The following is a 14,795-nucleotide window of genomic DNA, read 5'->3' on the forward strand; positions in this document are numbered from 1 at the left end:
CAAGAAATATCAAACTATCTATATGGTGTAAATGGGTTTTGGAATCTACTATCTAGTATAATTTTGTAACTCCCTTAAAATTACCTCCCTACCCACATTCCAGTTATTATAATTTGTTTGTAGAATTCAATATACAATTGTTACTCAAAATGTATTTTGGTTTTAAAAATGGACTACCTATACATACTTACTTTATATAAGTACCAATATCTAATTATAATTACTGATGAGTTTTATTTTTATTTTACCTTTGTGTAACAGTTGTAACTTCTTGTTGAACAATTTCTTATACAATTTTAAAAGTATTTTTAGTCAAACGGAATCTTGCAAAAAAATCCTGGTCGTCCCATTTATTTAAATGGTCTATTCTAGTTGACAATAAATAGGGTCTTCGAACTTTATTGAAGTTTTGGTTTATATAACCCAAAAACTCAAACTCTTCTTCAGTGCTGCTGTCACTGCTACTGCTACTACTTAAATCAGCCAACTAGGATGAATTTTAAGTACCTACCTACGATATATGTAATGCTGTGATGATGTCAAATTGATAGGCATTATAAATTAAATTGGCAATTACATTGAAATAATCACCTATTTAAAGAATATTTTTATGATATGTCAAAAAATTGTATTATAATAGCCCTACAAAATATAGCAACCTAATAACATTGAACTTAATCACAGATTAAATTCCTTAACTGACCATAAATTGTCAGTTAGTTAAAACTTTGATTAAAGTACAGTTAAAATTTAACCAAGAGATCATAAAATCAAAATTTTAGTTTAACTTAAGATTAATATTAACTCAAGTTTAAATTCATTTAACTGATGATTGATAAAATGGACCTAACCATGTATTGATTTTAAATACAATTCATAATATGTTGATATCGAGTTTAATACTAATATTCATATTACCTATGTGTTACCAAAATTCATATATTTTGAATAGGTACCTTTTTATACACCTTGATACTATATAACTATATAGAGAAGTCTGTGGCACAGAACAACCACAGAAGTGATAAATGATAACAATAGATAATGATACAAAACCCACAGAACCTGGTATACCTGGTATATCTTAATAATAAACCAAATAAACATTAGAATACATATTATTATTATTATTATTATTTATTATTTATTTTATCTAATAACTAACAATGATAACTGTCAACGATAACGAACTAACGACCATCATTATTAAATATTAAATTCCTCAAGTCAAAAACAGAACACAAAAGTCCTCATTCATTAATTGTTGTATCGATAAATTATCGACGATAATCGACAATTTAACATGAAGCCTGTAGTAGCTGCCGATGAAATGTTCCCAGAAGGGACCAGTGCCATAATGGACTTGGACGATGAGGTAATTTCAATAAATAGTTAATAAATGTTATATAAGACTACGTTATATAATATATACAGCGTGATTCACCTAGCATGCTCACTCCTTTTTTTTCTTCAATAATGCAGTTATTCAAAATCTGATATTTAGAATTTTTAAATATGTTATAATACCATATTTTAAAATTCTTGAGAATGTTTGTAAACCTTAAGGAGTATCCTGTAAAGATACTTCTGTTTTTAGCTAAACCGGAGAGCGGATTTCGTTGTTTGGGGTCTTGTTAGATTCACAGTGGTTAGAAAAAGTGTAGTGAAGATTTTCAGAACTTTATCTTAAATAGTTAATTCACTGCAGAATATTAAAAAAAAAATGAAAACAAATTTTATTGGGCGTTTTTTTATGTTTGTCAGCTCTACAGCTTTGTAGTGAATTAACAATTGGAGATAAAGTTTTGAAAATCTTCACTGCATTTCTCTTAGCCAATGCGAATCTAACAGGACCCCAACAACAAAATCCGTTCTCCAGTTTTGGAAATACCTCGCTGAATGAAAATCTAGCAAAAAATAACTTTTTATCTGTAAAAATGTTAATGCCATATTTAGTATCTACTTGATAATCCTTTTTTAATGAGTTATCTACCAACTTCATAGCTATCATGGTTTAGGAAAAAAGTTAAAAAATAGACATTTTGGGACTGTTTTTTTATGAATTCAATTGGTTATACCACTTGGGTGTGATATCAAATTCTCTCTCATCAATATTTTATAGTAAAGCTATCTAAATTACCCTCCTACTCATCATTACTGAGTTACATTTTTATTATTTTCCTATTTAACACAAATTCTTGAAGTTTTCAAAATTCAGACTTTTCATTTTAATTACCATACTGACTTGATTAAAAATCAAGAAAGTAAAAGTTTTATTAGGATACTAAGTTCAATATTATATTATACATCTGTTTCATATTTTTGTAAATTATTTTTAAAAACTATTATTCTTAATAAAAACATTTCAATAATTGAGAAACTACTCGTTTGCATTTTGAATTAAATAAATAAAAATTTTCAAAAAAATTATGCACTAAATAATTTTAAGTGAAGGGTTTTATTTGAAAAATAAGTTTGTATCACCACAGGACACTCCATAAGTATAGTAGTACAAATCCAATTTGTTGTATAAATAAAATCCATTATATAAAATGAAAAAATGGAGGTGAGCATGCTTAGTGAATAACCTGTACATCATTAAATTAATAAATGTATTTTTCTTAGACGGGAAGCAATGTTATATTTGAAATGAGTGACAAAAGTCTACAAGCTGATTTTTATAATGGTATGTTATATTATATGAACACATTATAATTTAAGATTTGTCTTATTTTTGTTATGTTAATGTTAAATTTTTAATTAATTTCTTAAATTATTGTCAGTAGTCACGGCAAAAATGTAAACTTGATCTTCATTTTGTGTTATCATTGAGAGCATAATATTAAAATGAGAGCATATTTGTGTCTAACATGTTATATTATTATGTTTAGTATTCTAATGCTTGTATACATAGTCAAGTGTCACATAAGGCATAGTTTAACATGTCTTATGTGACACAAAAATTGTCTTTGCAGTATGGAGTATTTTGATACTCTTGAAAATAACTGTGAAAACACCACACATCACTGGTATTAAAAAATCCTGATATACCCATCTGTCGAACGCATAATTTTAAACAGTTAACAATACAATTATTAATCTTATAAAAATATTTAAATATATAATGATACATTTTGTCCACATCAGTGATGTAGTCCTAAACAATTTTATGGGTACACGCCTTAATCATTGTAAAAAATAACATGGGGGCTACGCCTAACCTGTATACCATGATTTTCGTTAAGGGTACATGAGTAAATATAAAATTAGGAGGTGTGTACACATCACTGGTCTACATCCTAAGAGTATATCCATATTACATAATATAGTATTATAGAAGCCCATATTTATCATACAGAGTTTAGATGTAGTAAATATTTCAAAATGCCAATTTAAAGATATTGAATTTTAATTAGTATTAGGAAGTAACAAATTACTTTTAACAAAGTTTGTTTATATACTCAATTTTAAATGTATACATAATGTTTAGAAACTAGAAGATGTTGGTTACTTTCCTGACATTTTTTTTTCTAAATATTAATTTACCTATAAAGTTAATTTACTAACCATACTTATTCTTAACTTTTATTGAAATTTTAGTTTTTTTTGTCTACTTTATAAAATTAGGCTGGCATGATTGTCTTCTACAATATAATATTTTAGAACGGATTGAATCAAATTTCCAAAAAAAAAATGAAAAACTAAGAAAATCAAAAAAAAAAAACATGTTTACTAACTAAAAGTAGTTGATTAAGGGCCGTTCTTACAATGTCCGGTAAAGTGTCGGTTAACGCTAACCGACTGATAACAGATTTTATTACCGGCAGAATTCGGCCGGTTAAGTGTCGATTAACTTTAACCGGACATTGTAAGAACGGCCCTTAGATTTTTAATGTAATAGATTACACCTCTCATAAAACATTAGTTAAATTACTCATTAGGTTAAGTAAATAATACATACTTTTAAAAACTTTTGGTGCTATTACTCTGTCTATAGAGTGTAGGATTGTTTTTTCCTTAAGTATTGATTGTTTAAGATGAGTATCATTTTATTGGGTTATCATCTTATATAATAAAAATATATATATATAAAAAAACAATCACGAAATCCTGGAATAAAAATACTGCAATAAAAGAAGAATGTTAAAATGTATTAGTTATGTATTAGGTTAGGTAAAAACAAGTCTCTCAGCTTAGAAAAACTGAATGACTTATTACATTTTATTACCCTATACTCCAATACCCACACTTATTCTATTGTTTTGTTTATTAATGGACTGTTTTTGTTTTACAGATTTTAATGATCTTAACGATGATGATGATTTTTAACATACAAATGTTACCTCAAGAAAAAAAATATCCACAAACTACTTGATTTAATTACAAATAATGGCAATGTGGTTGTGAAAGTATTTTTTTTTTATATATTTTCTCATTATGTCAAGTATTTGTTGTATATTTTAGTATTAAATATATTAAGATATTAATTATAGCTTTATTTTTTTTTTTTTATCACAATATCTTTATACTATAAATTATAATATAATAGTGTTCTAAAGTACAATTATTTTAATTTTACATTTTTATATCCATCATTAGTAAAATGTACGAACAATTTACAACTTTAAAATGTTCATCTACATAACTCGCTTTCAAATTAAAATATAATAAAAACCTGAGATTTACTAGATAATATTCTTACTTATAAATTTTTATAATATATCAATTCACTCTAATATTAAACAACAGCTAAATGGATTATTCAGAATGTACAATTTGCTGAGTAAACCGTATATAAGACACGAGACAACACATATAGGCGAAAGAGTGTAGCGTCTTCGTAAGTCCCAATACTAATTAAAAAATAAAAATAATTAACATAATAGGTATTATGTATGGACCAGAAAGCACTTAAGTATATTTTCGTGTTTCTTTAACTATACTAAAAAGATTTTGAATGAATAATAATTTTAACAACTAGAATCTAAGTTCAATAATATAAAATTTTTGAAAATAATGTAGAATACTACTATCAACAGTTGTGTAGCCAGGGGAGGGGGTTTAGGGGTTCAACCCTGCCCCTTGGCCTAAAAAAAAGGGAGGACGTTATTGTCCTATCCATGTCTTTATGATCTATGATAATTATAATGAGAATAATAGATAGCTGATAAGGAAGAAAACATTAAAAGTATAGTGAAGATCTTCGATGTAGTCCTAATTCAGTAATTGGAGAAGTATTAACATGGATATTAAAGTTTGTTAGAGCAGAAAAACCAAAAAATGCATTGGAAGCTCTTATAACATGTAACCCATTAAGTTTTCCATTGATTTATAAACTTCTGCAAATACCAGCTACACTTTTGTAACTACAGCAAGTAGTGAAATGTCTGTTTCTACCTTAAAAAGACTTAAGACATACCTCAGAAACACTACTTACTAAATATTCATCATGAAAGTCTTAACTACAGATGAAGTTCTTGATGACTTTGCAGAAGTCTCAAGAAAAATAAGATTGCTATAACTTATACCTAACTTAGAATGTAAATGCAGATATTATATAAATATTTTTAACTAATACTAATAGTACAATTTAAAAGTTTTTTTTTATTTTATACTCTTACCTGTGTTTCTATAAAAAGTCAATAAGTGTGTACTGTGTACAATAATTTTAAATAATAATAACGTTCACAAATATGTATCATTATTAGTCTAATAAAAAATGTATTATTCAATTAACGTACAACTCAGTGGCGCATTTACAGTTTTACCATACCAGGGCAATATATTTTAGTGATGCGCAAAAAGATAAGCTTCCCTCCCCTTGGATAATTCCTGGCTACGCCACTGACCATCAATGATAATTCTATAATACCTATTTATCATCTCAAGGTTTGATGTTTCTTGTTACCCAATTGTCATCAAACTATTTTCAGTATCTACTTTGTAAAAATAAATAATTGAGTTTGGATGTATGAACAATTCAAAACTTAAATATATACAACACATTTTTATTGTTTTTATAATTAAAATTAATGTAACATTTTACAGACTTGTAATTGAAACATTTGCAGAAATCAGGTGGGGGAGTTGAGGGGGCTCAGCCCCCCAAAAGTCCATCAAACCCCTTCTTTTTTAGTTTTGTAGGATCAAAGCGCCTCCACTTACATTGATGTTAATAATGTTGGCCCCCCAGAATTTTAATGGATTTCCACCTATGAATTGAAAACAACTTGTACGTAGTATATTGTGCAAAAATAAATGTTGCCATTAACTTGACATTATACTATTCCATCATTATTAATATTAATTATCAATAGCCTTCCATGACCTAAATAATATTAAACAATGGCTGGGCACAATTTTCAACCTGAATAAATGTAGTCATTAAATGATAGACTGAACAATATATTTTAACAATTATAATATACGTTTATTGCTCACTTTCCCTATTTTTATTAATACATATTACAGGGTTGCTACTAAATTTTTTTTTAAATTAAGTGGGAATAGTGAGAATTATTTTCATTTAAGTGTTTTTTAATCAAAAAAGTGATTTTTAATATTTTCACTTGTTATTTATGTATATTACTTACAAGTTATAAAATAATGTTAATAAAAACAATCATTTTAATATTTACAATAACAGTGCACATGTGCACATATTTTCATAGAGATATTAAGTTAATAGATCTATGGCAAATTTTGAAATTCCCCGATTAAAATTATAGCGTTCTAATTTCTTTTTTTTAGCGTTATAGTAATGGTAGGTATACTATATAGGGTGATTTTTTAAGCATGTTCACCTAAATATTATGCTTTAATTATATATATTATATTCAAATTTTGATTTTTGGTATTTTTGAACACACAGACTAAGACCATATTTAAAGTCATAAAAAAGAGATTGTAGGGAAATCTATGACTTAAGCAAGAAAAAGTGAGCACATTCAAAAATAATGGTAAATAATAAGTGAGTAGCTACCCTTAAATATTATTTATATATTATTAACATTTACTATTTAGTCAATTTTACTGTAGAAGTGGCGGGTATAAAATAAAAATAGACCCTTGAATATCTGGCACTAATTTTATTTTGTCTACCCTTGCACTGGATAGCGGTGTATTACTTAGTAAGCTCAGTTATAACATTACATTCTTGTGATTCTTCGATATTTCAGTTGTCTGCACATTTTCCTCGAGCTGAAAGAAATTAATGCAAAAATCAAAATAAAAGTTTAAAAACATTGTGAGAAGTCAACTAATGTTTATTTGGTTTCAATGAGCATGTAGTTATTTAATACAAATAATTAAAATTACATTTGTTTTAAAAATGTCCATTAAAATAAAATAAGTAAATTAAATTAAATTGTCTTACAATGACTAATTATTGGTGATAAATGCAGTAATAATATAGAAATATTGTTATGCAATTAACACAGCTGCGTAACTTATTCTATACAATATATTCTTATTACATAATTTATTTAATGAGAGCATATTTTTAAGTTAAAAATATATTAATCAAATTCACATACATTTTTTGGCAGTTATTGTAATGATTATTATTTTAAAAAAAAAGCTAGTTAATGCCTTGAATTACTTGAAAATTTTTTTAAAAAAATGAAAATTTGATCAAAGCCTGTAGGCATTTGCTTCTATCCTTACAGTAAAAATATCATTGGCTTATATAATATTCAACAGTTTTTAATGGTATTTAATAATAAGTGGTATCAGTTAAATTTAAATTTTATGTAAAAAAAATGGTTTAACAAAATTAATCCCAATAGGGTTCATCAATTGTATAGTTGTCAACATCATAGTTGTATTTGATATTCTCATTTCTAGCTTGTTGAGCTTGTACTTTGTATGGTTGCATTTCTTCAGCTTGAGCTGTCCTCGGCTTATGAGGGCATGTCTGTAAATGATTAGCCATTTCGTGTTTTTCTAAATAATAGTAATGTCCATAAGGGCATTGCACTTTATCCGGAAAATTCTTTCTGCACTTTAAAATATGATATGGCAACCTGTGACGTCGAAGTTTGTGGTTTGGATTTAATGGACACTGCACCATGTCCAAATAGTAGATACCAAAATCGACAATCTCACATGTGGATGGATCATCATTTCTTGAGTCTTGTGACAAAGACATTTCTTATATAGTTGCCTTTTGGTAAAATAACAAGTCAATTATTAGGTATGTAAGAACAATAGTATTAAATTGTTTTAACCAAATAAACATTTGAGTAAGATAATGAACGACAAAATAACGTGTGCATAATATGTCCATACTCTGTTCGGAATAAGAACAGGCTTTGGTAGTCAAGTTGTACTCATGGGTATGGCTTTATTCTGTGGCAACTCCTGACGCGCCACCTTAGTGGGGATGGCGTCTGACCATCGTGGAACAAAAACTTGTAGCCGCCAAAGCCTGTTCTTATTTCGAACAGACTATAGATTAAAATCAACATAATATAATTTTAAATAGTTAATTAACAACTGAGTACACTTTTCAGATTTAAAAATAATTTAATAGGAATTGAATAATATATTAGGTTCAAACTCAAAAACATAATAGAGAAGTTATATGAAACAGTTTACTATAAAATATTATATTAAACATAGAGCATGCGTTCTAGAGTAGTAGAGTACTAACACTTAGTATCCATCTGCTTGAATTCTTCGATTATAATTTACAAAAAAAATGAGATAGCAATAAAATAATGAACAAAAAAAATTATTTATTTTATAAAAAGTTGTAAATAATTTTGAATCTTGAAATTCAGCAATAGGTACTACCAGCGAAATAATGAAATAAAAAAAAATCTTGAGGAACTTAAACAATGGTTTTGATTATATAGTTATAATTGTTAACTATGTCAAGAAATATAATACAATATCACGTTAACTTATTATATTCATCTGCAAAAATACGTAAAATTAAAGGTAACTACCTAAATTAACATAAAATATTAGGTATCATATTATTACTTTTCACAATGTTGCAATCAAAATGTGGATCCGATTATCTGAAATCCATGCGTTGCGGGATAAATAATGTAGATTTTAATATATTAGTTAAAAATTATAGACATTAGCAATAGTTAAAAAAGAGACACTGAACAAGTACAGCTGAAAAAAAATAGTTATCTATATTTAGTGGTAAAACTACAAATTACACAGATTTCTATTAAATAGAAATAGTGTAGGAGACTAGCTTGGCAGTTGTAGTTGGTCATGACAAAATATTATCACAGATTATATTATTAAATTTAAGTTTTATAATTTAAAATCGTATATTTGAATATCTTTAATCATGGTCACGGACTATTAGAAATTAGTGCATAGATAATATAAGAATATATTATCTATGCATTAGTGGCACAGAATAGCTGATGAAAGTTAGTGGCTAGTACAGTAGTGCCATAATGGCATTAATTATTAATTATTAAGATATAATTCAAAAATGTAGTCGGTGATCGTGGTTTTATCATAGAGTGATATCATATTATCATTACTCATTATATTTACTCTATATAGTGGTTTTTATCCCATAGAGTAATACTTATGTTTTATCAGGGGTAGGACACTTCTCGGCGGCGGGCTGATAATAGAGAATCAACCACTGCAGGTCCGCAGTAGGGGCATGATCTGGGAAAATATGAAATCTTAACATTTTCATTTTTGGTAGCACTGAATTTGCCATGATACCACGTTTTATTGTTATCTCTATTATATTAACGTATCGGAATTTTTAAAAATAATTCTATATTAATAGTTAATACCACTTTTTATTTATTTTTGTAATTTAATTGAATCAATATGAATGAAATACCTGAACATGTATTCACATAGTCGGACATGTTATTTTATTTCAATTTTTTTAAAATCTATGGTAAGTAGTAACATAATTAAGGTACCTAAAAATAAAAAAAAATTGTATTTATAATATTGTATTAAATATTTGTATTTGTATTCAAATACTTAGTGAGTAATCGCAAAGGGCATTTTTATACTAGTATTTTAAAAGTATTTTTAATACTACTTTATTCCAATACTAGTATTAACTATTAGTTGTGTCCGGATGTCCGGTGAAGAGTTAACTCATTGTTTTAAAGCAATTAAATTAAAATAGTACATTTTATCGTATAAAAGTATGCCATATTTATTTTTCGTGTATTAATGGTCAAACTGTTAAATGAACTGGCCCTACTGCGGACCTGCAGTGACTGACTCAAGCCTTCGTCCTATGCTGCCTGTATAAATTTTTATCAGTGTCCATTCTGATTGTTATATTCTGTGGTTTTATCCACGGACCAAGCTGGTGTATTGATAAGGGGTCGTCACTTGTTTGAAAACTTGATTGAAAATTTTACTACAGATAGTCTTCACCACCGGGAGCGCTGTATGTCCTAAAGAGGCCGATAAATTAACAGTTTTGTACACCGAAGCTATAGAAAATTGAATGTTATGATTTAAGGAATAAAATTCAAAATTTTTCATTGCATAATGACTTCAATGTTCTTAATTATTTATATGCATGTATTTAAATACTTTCTTTTAACCAAAAACAATTATTAATATTATTAAATATTGTCATTTTTAAATTTCCTATTAAAAAAAAATATATGAAAAATGTGAGAGTTAATTCACTAAATTATCATGCATAAAATGCATAATGCTTTCAAAGTATTACAATTAACAAATAATAATTATTAATTATTAATTAATATATTGATTTTAAATACAATTCATAATATGTTGATATCGAGTTTAATACTAGTATTCATATTACCTATGTGTTACCAAAATGCATATATTTTGAATACCTTTTTATAAGCATTTATTACTCGGTTGTACCTATCACCATTGATTTTATAATATATTCATAGTATTTATAGTATATTATAAAATCAATGCTATTACCTATATATTATTAACAGAGATCGTGAGGATAAAAACATATCTATATGCTAAATGGTTGATAGATTTATATGGTCATCCTAGATCAGTGCTTGTTTTCTTTAGACTTTAAGAGTTTATGGAAAAAGTTTAAATGCTTAAATTTTAATACTATTATTAATATTTTTCAAAAGTATATTAAAACATTAATTTACTATACATTTTAATAATTTATCTGTGTGAAATAGTACATGTAATTTTAGTATATGTATACCTAATCTAGAAAAAAAAATAATAATTTTGATTAAGGGAGCCTTGACAGTTTTACATTAAATTTAAGGAGCCTCTTGACAAAAAAAATTTGAGAAGCACTGTACTAGATTATACTGTAAAATATCTAAATATATATAACTAGCGGTCGCGGTAAACGATCAAGTTTGTAATGTTGCATTACAATTTAAAAACTTCGTATACATTTTTCACTGTTTATTATTCTAACATAATTTGTAGTTATTGAAGAAAAATATAAACAACATTTTTGACAAATGTTGGTTGCTCAATACACAGTCAAATATTAACTAAATATATCATAACGCATTATGTCAAAACGAGAATCACATTCCCTTGCAAAAGAAAAAAATTAGCAAGTTGCTAAAAACAAGAAAACACCAAAAAAACTAAACAATTTTTCAAAATTAGTTTGAAGTTTATAAGATAACTGTTATTAGTATTATTGAATAATATTATAATATAAATAATATACCTAATGATATAATAAAATATGCAAAATATTTTAAACATATTTTTAGAGTTTTTTATGAGCACTAGAAAATAATACTCCACTCTACCAGACTACTATTAAAATTAGAAGCAGAATCATAATAGTTTTAATTTAATTTAAAGATTTCAATTAGGTTGCAAATATCCTAAGAAGTGACTAAATATTATAAATCATAATATTTCATAAATGATGTCTACTTGATAAAAAATATTTAAAACCACAATGCAAATGTAAATTAAAATTACAGGCTCCACTTATTATAAATTATAATATATATTAGATGCTAACTCCAAAAAAAATAACATTTTAATTCATAGTTTAACAGTATGAAAAAATAGGCCTTCATAGGACAGGAAGCGCGCTCTAACAGAATATATGAAATTAACCTAACCTATGAGAATATATTCTGTGGTATCACTTAGCTGATAAGAATACTGTTTTTGAAGTTTTCAGCGCTACCGGTGGTTTTATTTGGCCACACAATTTGTATCTTAGTCCGTGTTAAATGTAGAGGGCTCTGTGAACAGTGTGAAACTGTGAACTCCAGGAGGCAGGAACTCTAGAGTTCTGCACGGTCTGGTCAAGATCGGTCCAGATCATGGTCTGGTTTTATTCGGTCTTTATGTATTATAATTTAAAGTGGTTCGGTCTCTTCGTCTAAAAAAAAAAAATGGTCCAGTCCAGTCCGCCTTCAAATTTATATTAGGTATATATTGTCCGATCTATAGTGATCTGCATTTTGAACGTTGATTTAATAATATAATTTATATTAGGTACGTTGAAAAATAAAAATCATTATCATAATAAAATAATCGTTCGGTCTGGCTTCATTTTTATTTTATCGGTCTGGTCCGGTCCGGCCCGGTCCTAGTCTTTGTTAAAATGTATCAGTTCGGTCCGGTCCGGTCCAGGTCTTTGTTAAAATATATCAGTCCGGTCTGGTCTGGCTTCATTTTTATTTTATAGGTCCGGTCCAGTCCTGGTCTCTGTTAAAAATTATCAGTCCGGTCTATAAGAAAACGGACCGTGCAGAGCTCTACCAGGCGCCCCTCGCACTTTGCCTCTTGTGCATACATTCGTGGCCGTGATAAGCTGCTCGCTACCAAACAAGAGACTCGTGTTACAATTTTTATTTTAAATAAAATAACTTTTTAAGGAACTTATAACAAAATGAAAAAAATTCTGTAGGTTTATACTTAACTAAATTTAACATAATGAAATAAAACAAATTACCCCAATATTACAATTTTTAAACTAAAATCGCTACATGAGAAATCGAGTGAATATCCAATGTTGTAAAAATATGAACTTCAAACGCTCATAAAAATTTAATTTGACTTTCTTGTAGACATTTTTTTTTGTTGATAAAGGTAGACATACTTATCAAGAATTTTGTACTACATTTTAAAATCTTAGAATAAAAAGAAAAATTTTTATGAATTTCTAACTTAAAATAATTTGCTAATTTTCGTGTTTTTTTCAGTATTTTGTCAATATTTGAACTTTAAATGCTTATAAAAAAAAATTGTGACTAAGGATTATTAATATTTTTCAAATGTCATTATAACAATATAGTAGGAGCTTTGTAAACTTAAAACCTAAAACCGAGTATATTCGTAAACAGCTCAAAACAAGTCAAAATATTTTGAAAATTTTTTCATGTATAGAAAAGGCTAATATAAACATTCAGTGAAAATGTCATGTATTTACGATAATTTGTTTTAGAGTTACATCAAAAGCCAAAATCGATTTTGTCAAAAACCGATTTTGCGTAAAAATTCCCGTTTTTCCTTAATTTTTATTTTGCGCTATTAAAAACTATTTATATTAGAAACTATATATTTAAAACTATTTATATTTAAATTTTGACCTCCCAAAAGTACACTTACCCGCCCTGCCAGTCCACCCCTATCGGATAGAACTATAACTATAAAAGATAAAATGCTCACAGAAAGGTGTTTTGTGTGTGAATTGTATTTTGGAGAGAATGATATTCTACTTTTTGATGAGAGTATGAGACTATCTTAAATTATGTCAATAAAATTAAAAGAATTAGACCCATATTAAAAGCAGGAGCAGTTCCATTTATATTTCCGAACTTACCATTTAATTTAACAGAGCCAAGGGGCGGACTGTGGTAAGTGGCAACTATTCGGCACGGGAAATCGATATTTTTTTCATCACAAAATGTATAAACTTAAATATTATGGTACCATTGTTTTAATAAATGAAGGTTGCATCCTCTACAACTCATCTTCAATTTTCTCAAGCAACAACTTAAGATTCAATGTGTTTATAGCAATTTATCTTAAGATTTAAGAACAGAGTATAATGTATTACCGGCTAATGTGAGTTTCACTAAACTTCTTTTTATAATTCATTGGTATGAATATTATGAAAATATTAAAATAATAGAAAATATAGAAAATTAATTGTCCACATATTTCATCAAGTCAATCCGTAACAATACTAACATAATATGTTATACAAACACAAACGTAATTTTAAAATTAATGTTAAAACTTGTTACCAAATATAACATTTTATTTATTTCTATAAAATGACTACATTATATCTATGTTATGAGTTTATGACTCCAAAAAGTAATCTCTGATTAAGTACCTACTACCTATATAATAATAATAATAATGATAACAATAATAATATTGTTATAATATATAATAGTCGTGGTGTATAGCACTATAGTACCAAAACTGACTTATGCTCATATTACTCTGCAGGGTGTTTCCAAAAATGCAAGCTTATTTAAATACCCTCCTGGTAATTGGTATGTCAGTCCATCAGTGTTTCAGAAGGTTTAAAATCTGATATTTTACCACCTTGTGCCCAATCTACTATTTTAAATTACTACCTACTTTATTAACGAATAACGATATCGATATAGATAAGTTATTTGAAATATAATTCAAAAAAGGTGGGTAAGTGGATGTCGCTCTGCTGTACAGTAGGTTACAAGTGGGTCACTGTAATGGATGGTGTTAAATTTGAATTCAATGATATAATATCATTGTATAAGAAAAACGATTCTGAGCGAAAACGGTCAGTCAGCCTATGATATTACCAAGTATATTTGATGATATTATTGTGAATAAAG

At 27.2% G+C, this 14,795-nt stretch overlaps 2 protein-coding genes across 2 annotated transcripts; one reads left to right on the forward strand and one right to left on the reverse strand.

Annotated features, from left to right (window-relative positions):
- Positions 1 to 1,096: 1,096 nt before the first annotated feature.
- On the forward strand, positions 1,097 to 4,492 carry LOC132939302 (COP9 signalosome complex subunit 9). Its single transcript, XM_061006393.1, has 3 exons — positions 1,097 to 1,375; positions 2,626 to 2,686; positions 4,295 to 4,492. Exons 1-3 carry the CDS (start codon positions 1,304 to 1,306, stop codon positions 4,327 to 4,329), a joined length of 168 nt encoding a protein of 55 aa, XP_060862376.1. The 5' UTR covers positions 1,097 to 1,303; the 3' UTR covers positions 4,330 to 4,492.
- Positions 4,493 to 7,247: 2,755 nt separating this feature from the next.
- Positions 7,248 to 9,435, reverse strand: LOC132939301 (gametocyte-specific factor 1-like). The gene is made up of 2 exons (XM_061006392.1): positions 8,989 to 9,435; positions 7,248 to 8,164 (listed from the first exon to the last, which is right to left on the reverse strand). Exon 2 carries the CDS (start codon positions 8,147 to 8,149, stop codon positions 7,775 to 7,777), a length of 375 nt encoding a protein of 124 aa, XP_060862375.1. The 5' UTR covers positions 8,150 to 8,164; positions 8,989 to 9,435; the 3' UTR covers positions 7,248 to 7,774.
- Positions 9,436 to 14,795: the final 5,360 nt, after the last annotated feature.

The sequence above is a fragment of the Metopolophium dirhodum genome, chromosome 2 (genome assembly GCF_019925205.1).
Source record: "Metopolophium dirhodum isolate CAU chromosome 2, ASM1992520v1, whole genome shotgun sequence".
Taxonomy (NCBI): domain Eukaryota; kingdom Metazoa; phylum Arthropoda; class Insecta; order Hemiptera; family Aphididae; genus Metopolophium; species Metopolophium dirhodum.

Coding starts and splice junctions, on each gene's coding strand:
- LOC132939302 (XM_061006393.1), top strand. CDS start 1,304: ATGAAGCCTGTAGTAGCTGCCGATGAAATGTTCCCAGAAGGGACCAGT. Junction 1,376..2,625: donor TAATGGACTTGGACGATGAG/GTAATTTCAATA, acceptor TATTTTTCTTAG/ACGGGAAGCAATGTTATATT. Junction 2,687..4,294: donor ACAAGCTGATTTTTATAATG/GTATGTTATATT, acceptor TTTGTTTTACAG/ATTTTAATGATCTTAACGAT.
- LOC132939301 (XM_061006392.1), bottom strand. CDS start 8,149: ATGTCTTTGTCACAAGACTCAAGAAATGATGATCCATCCACATGTGAG.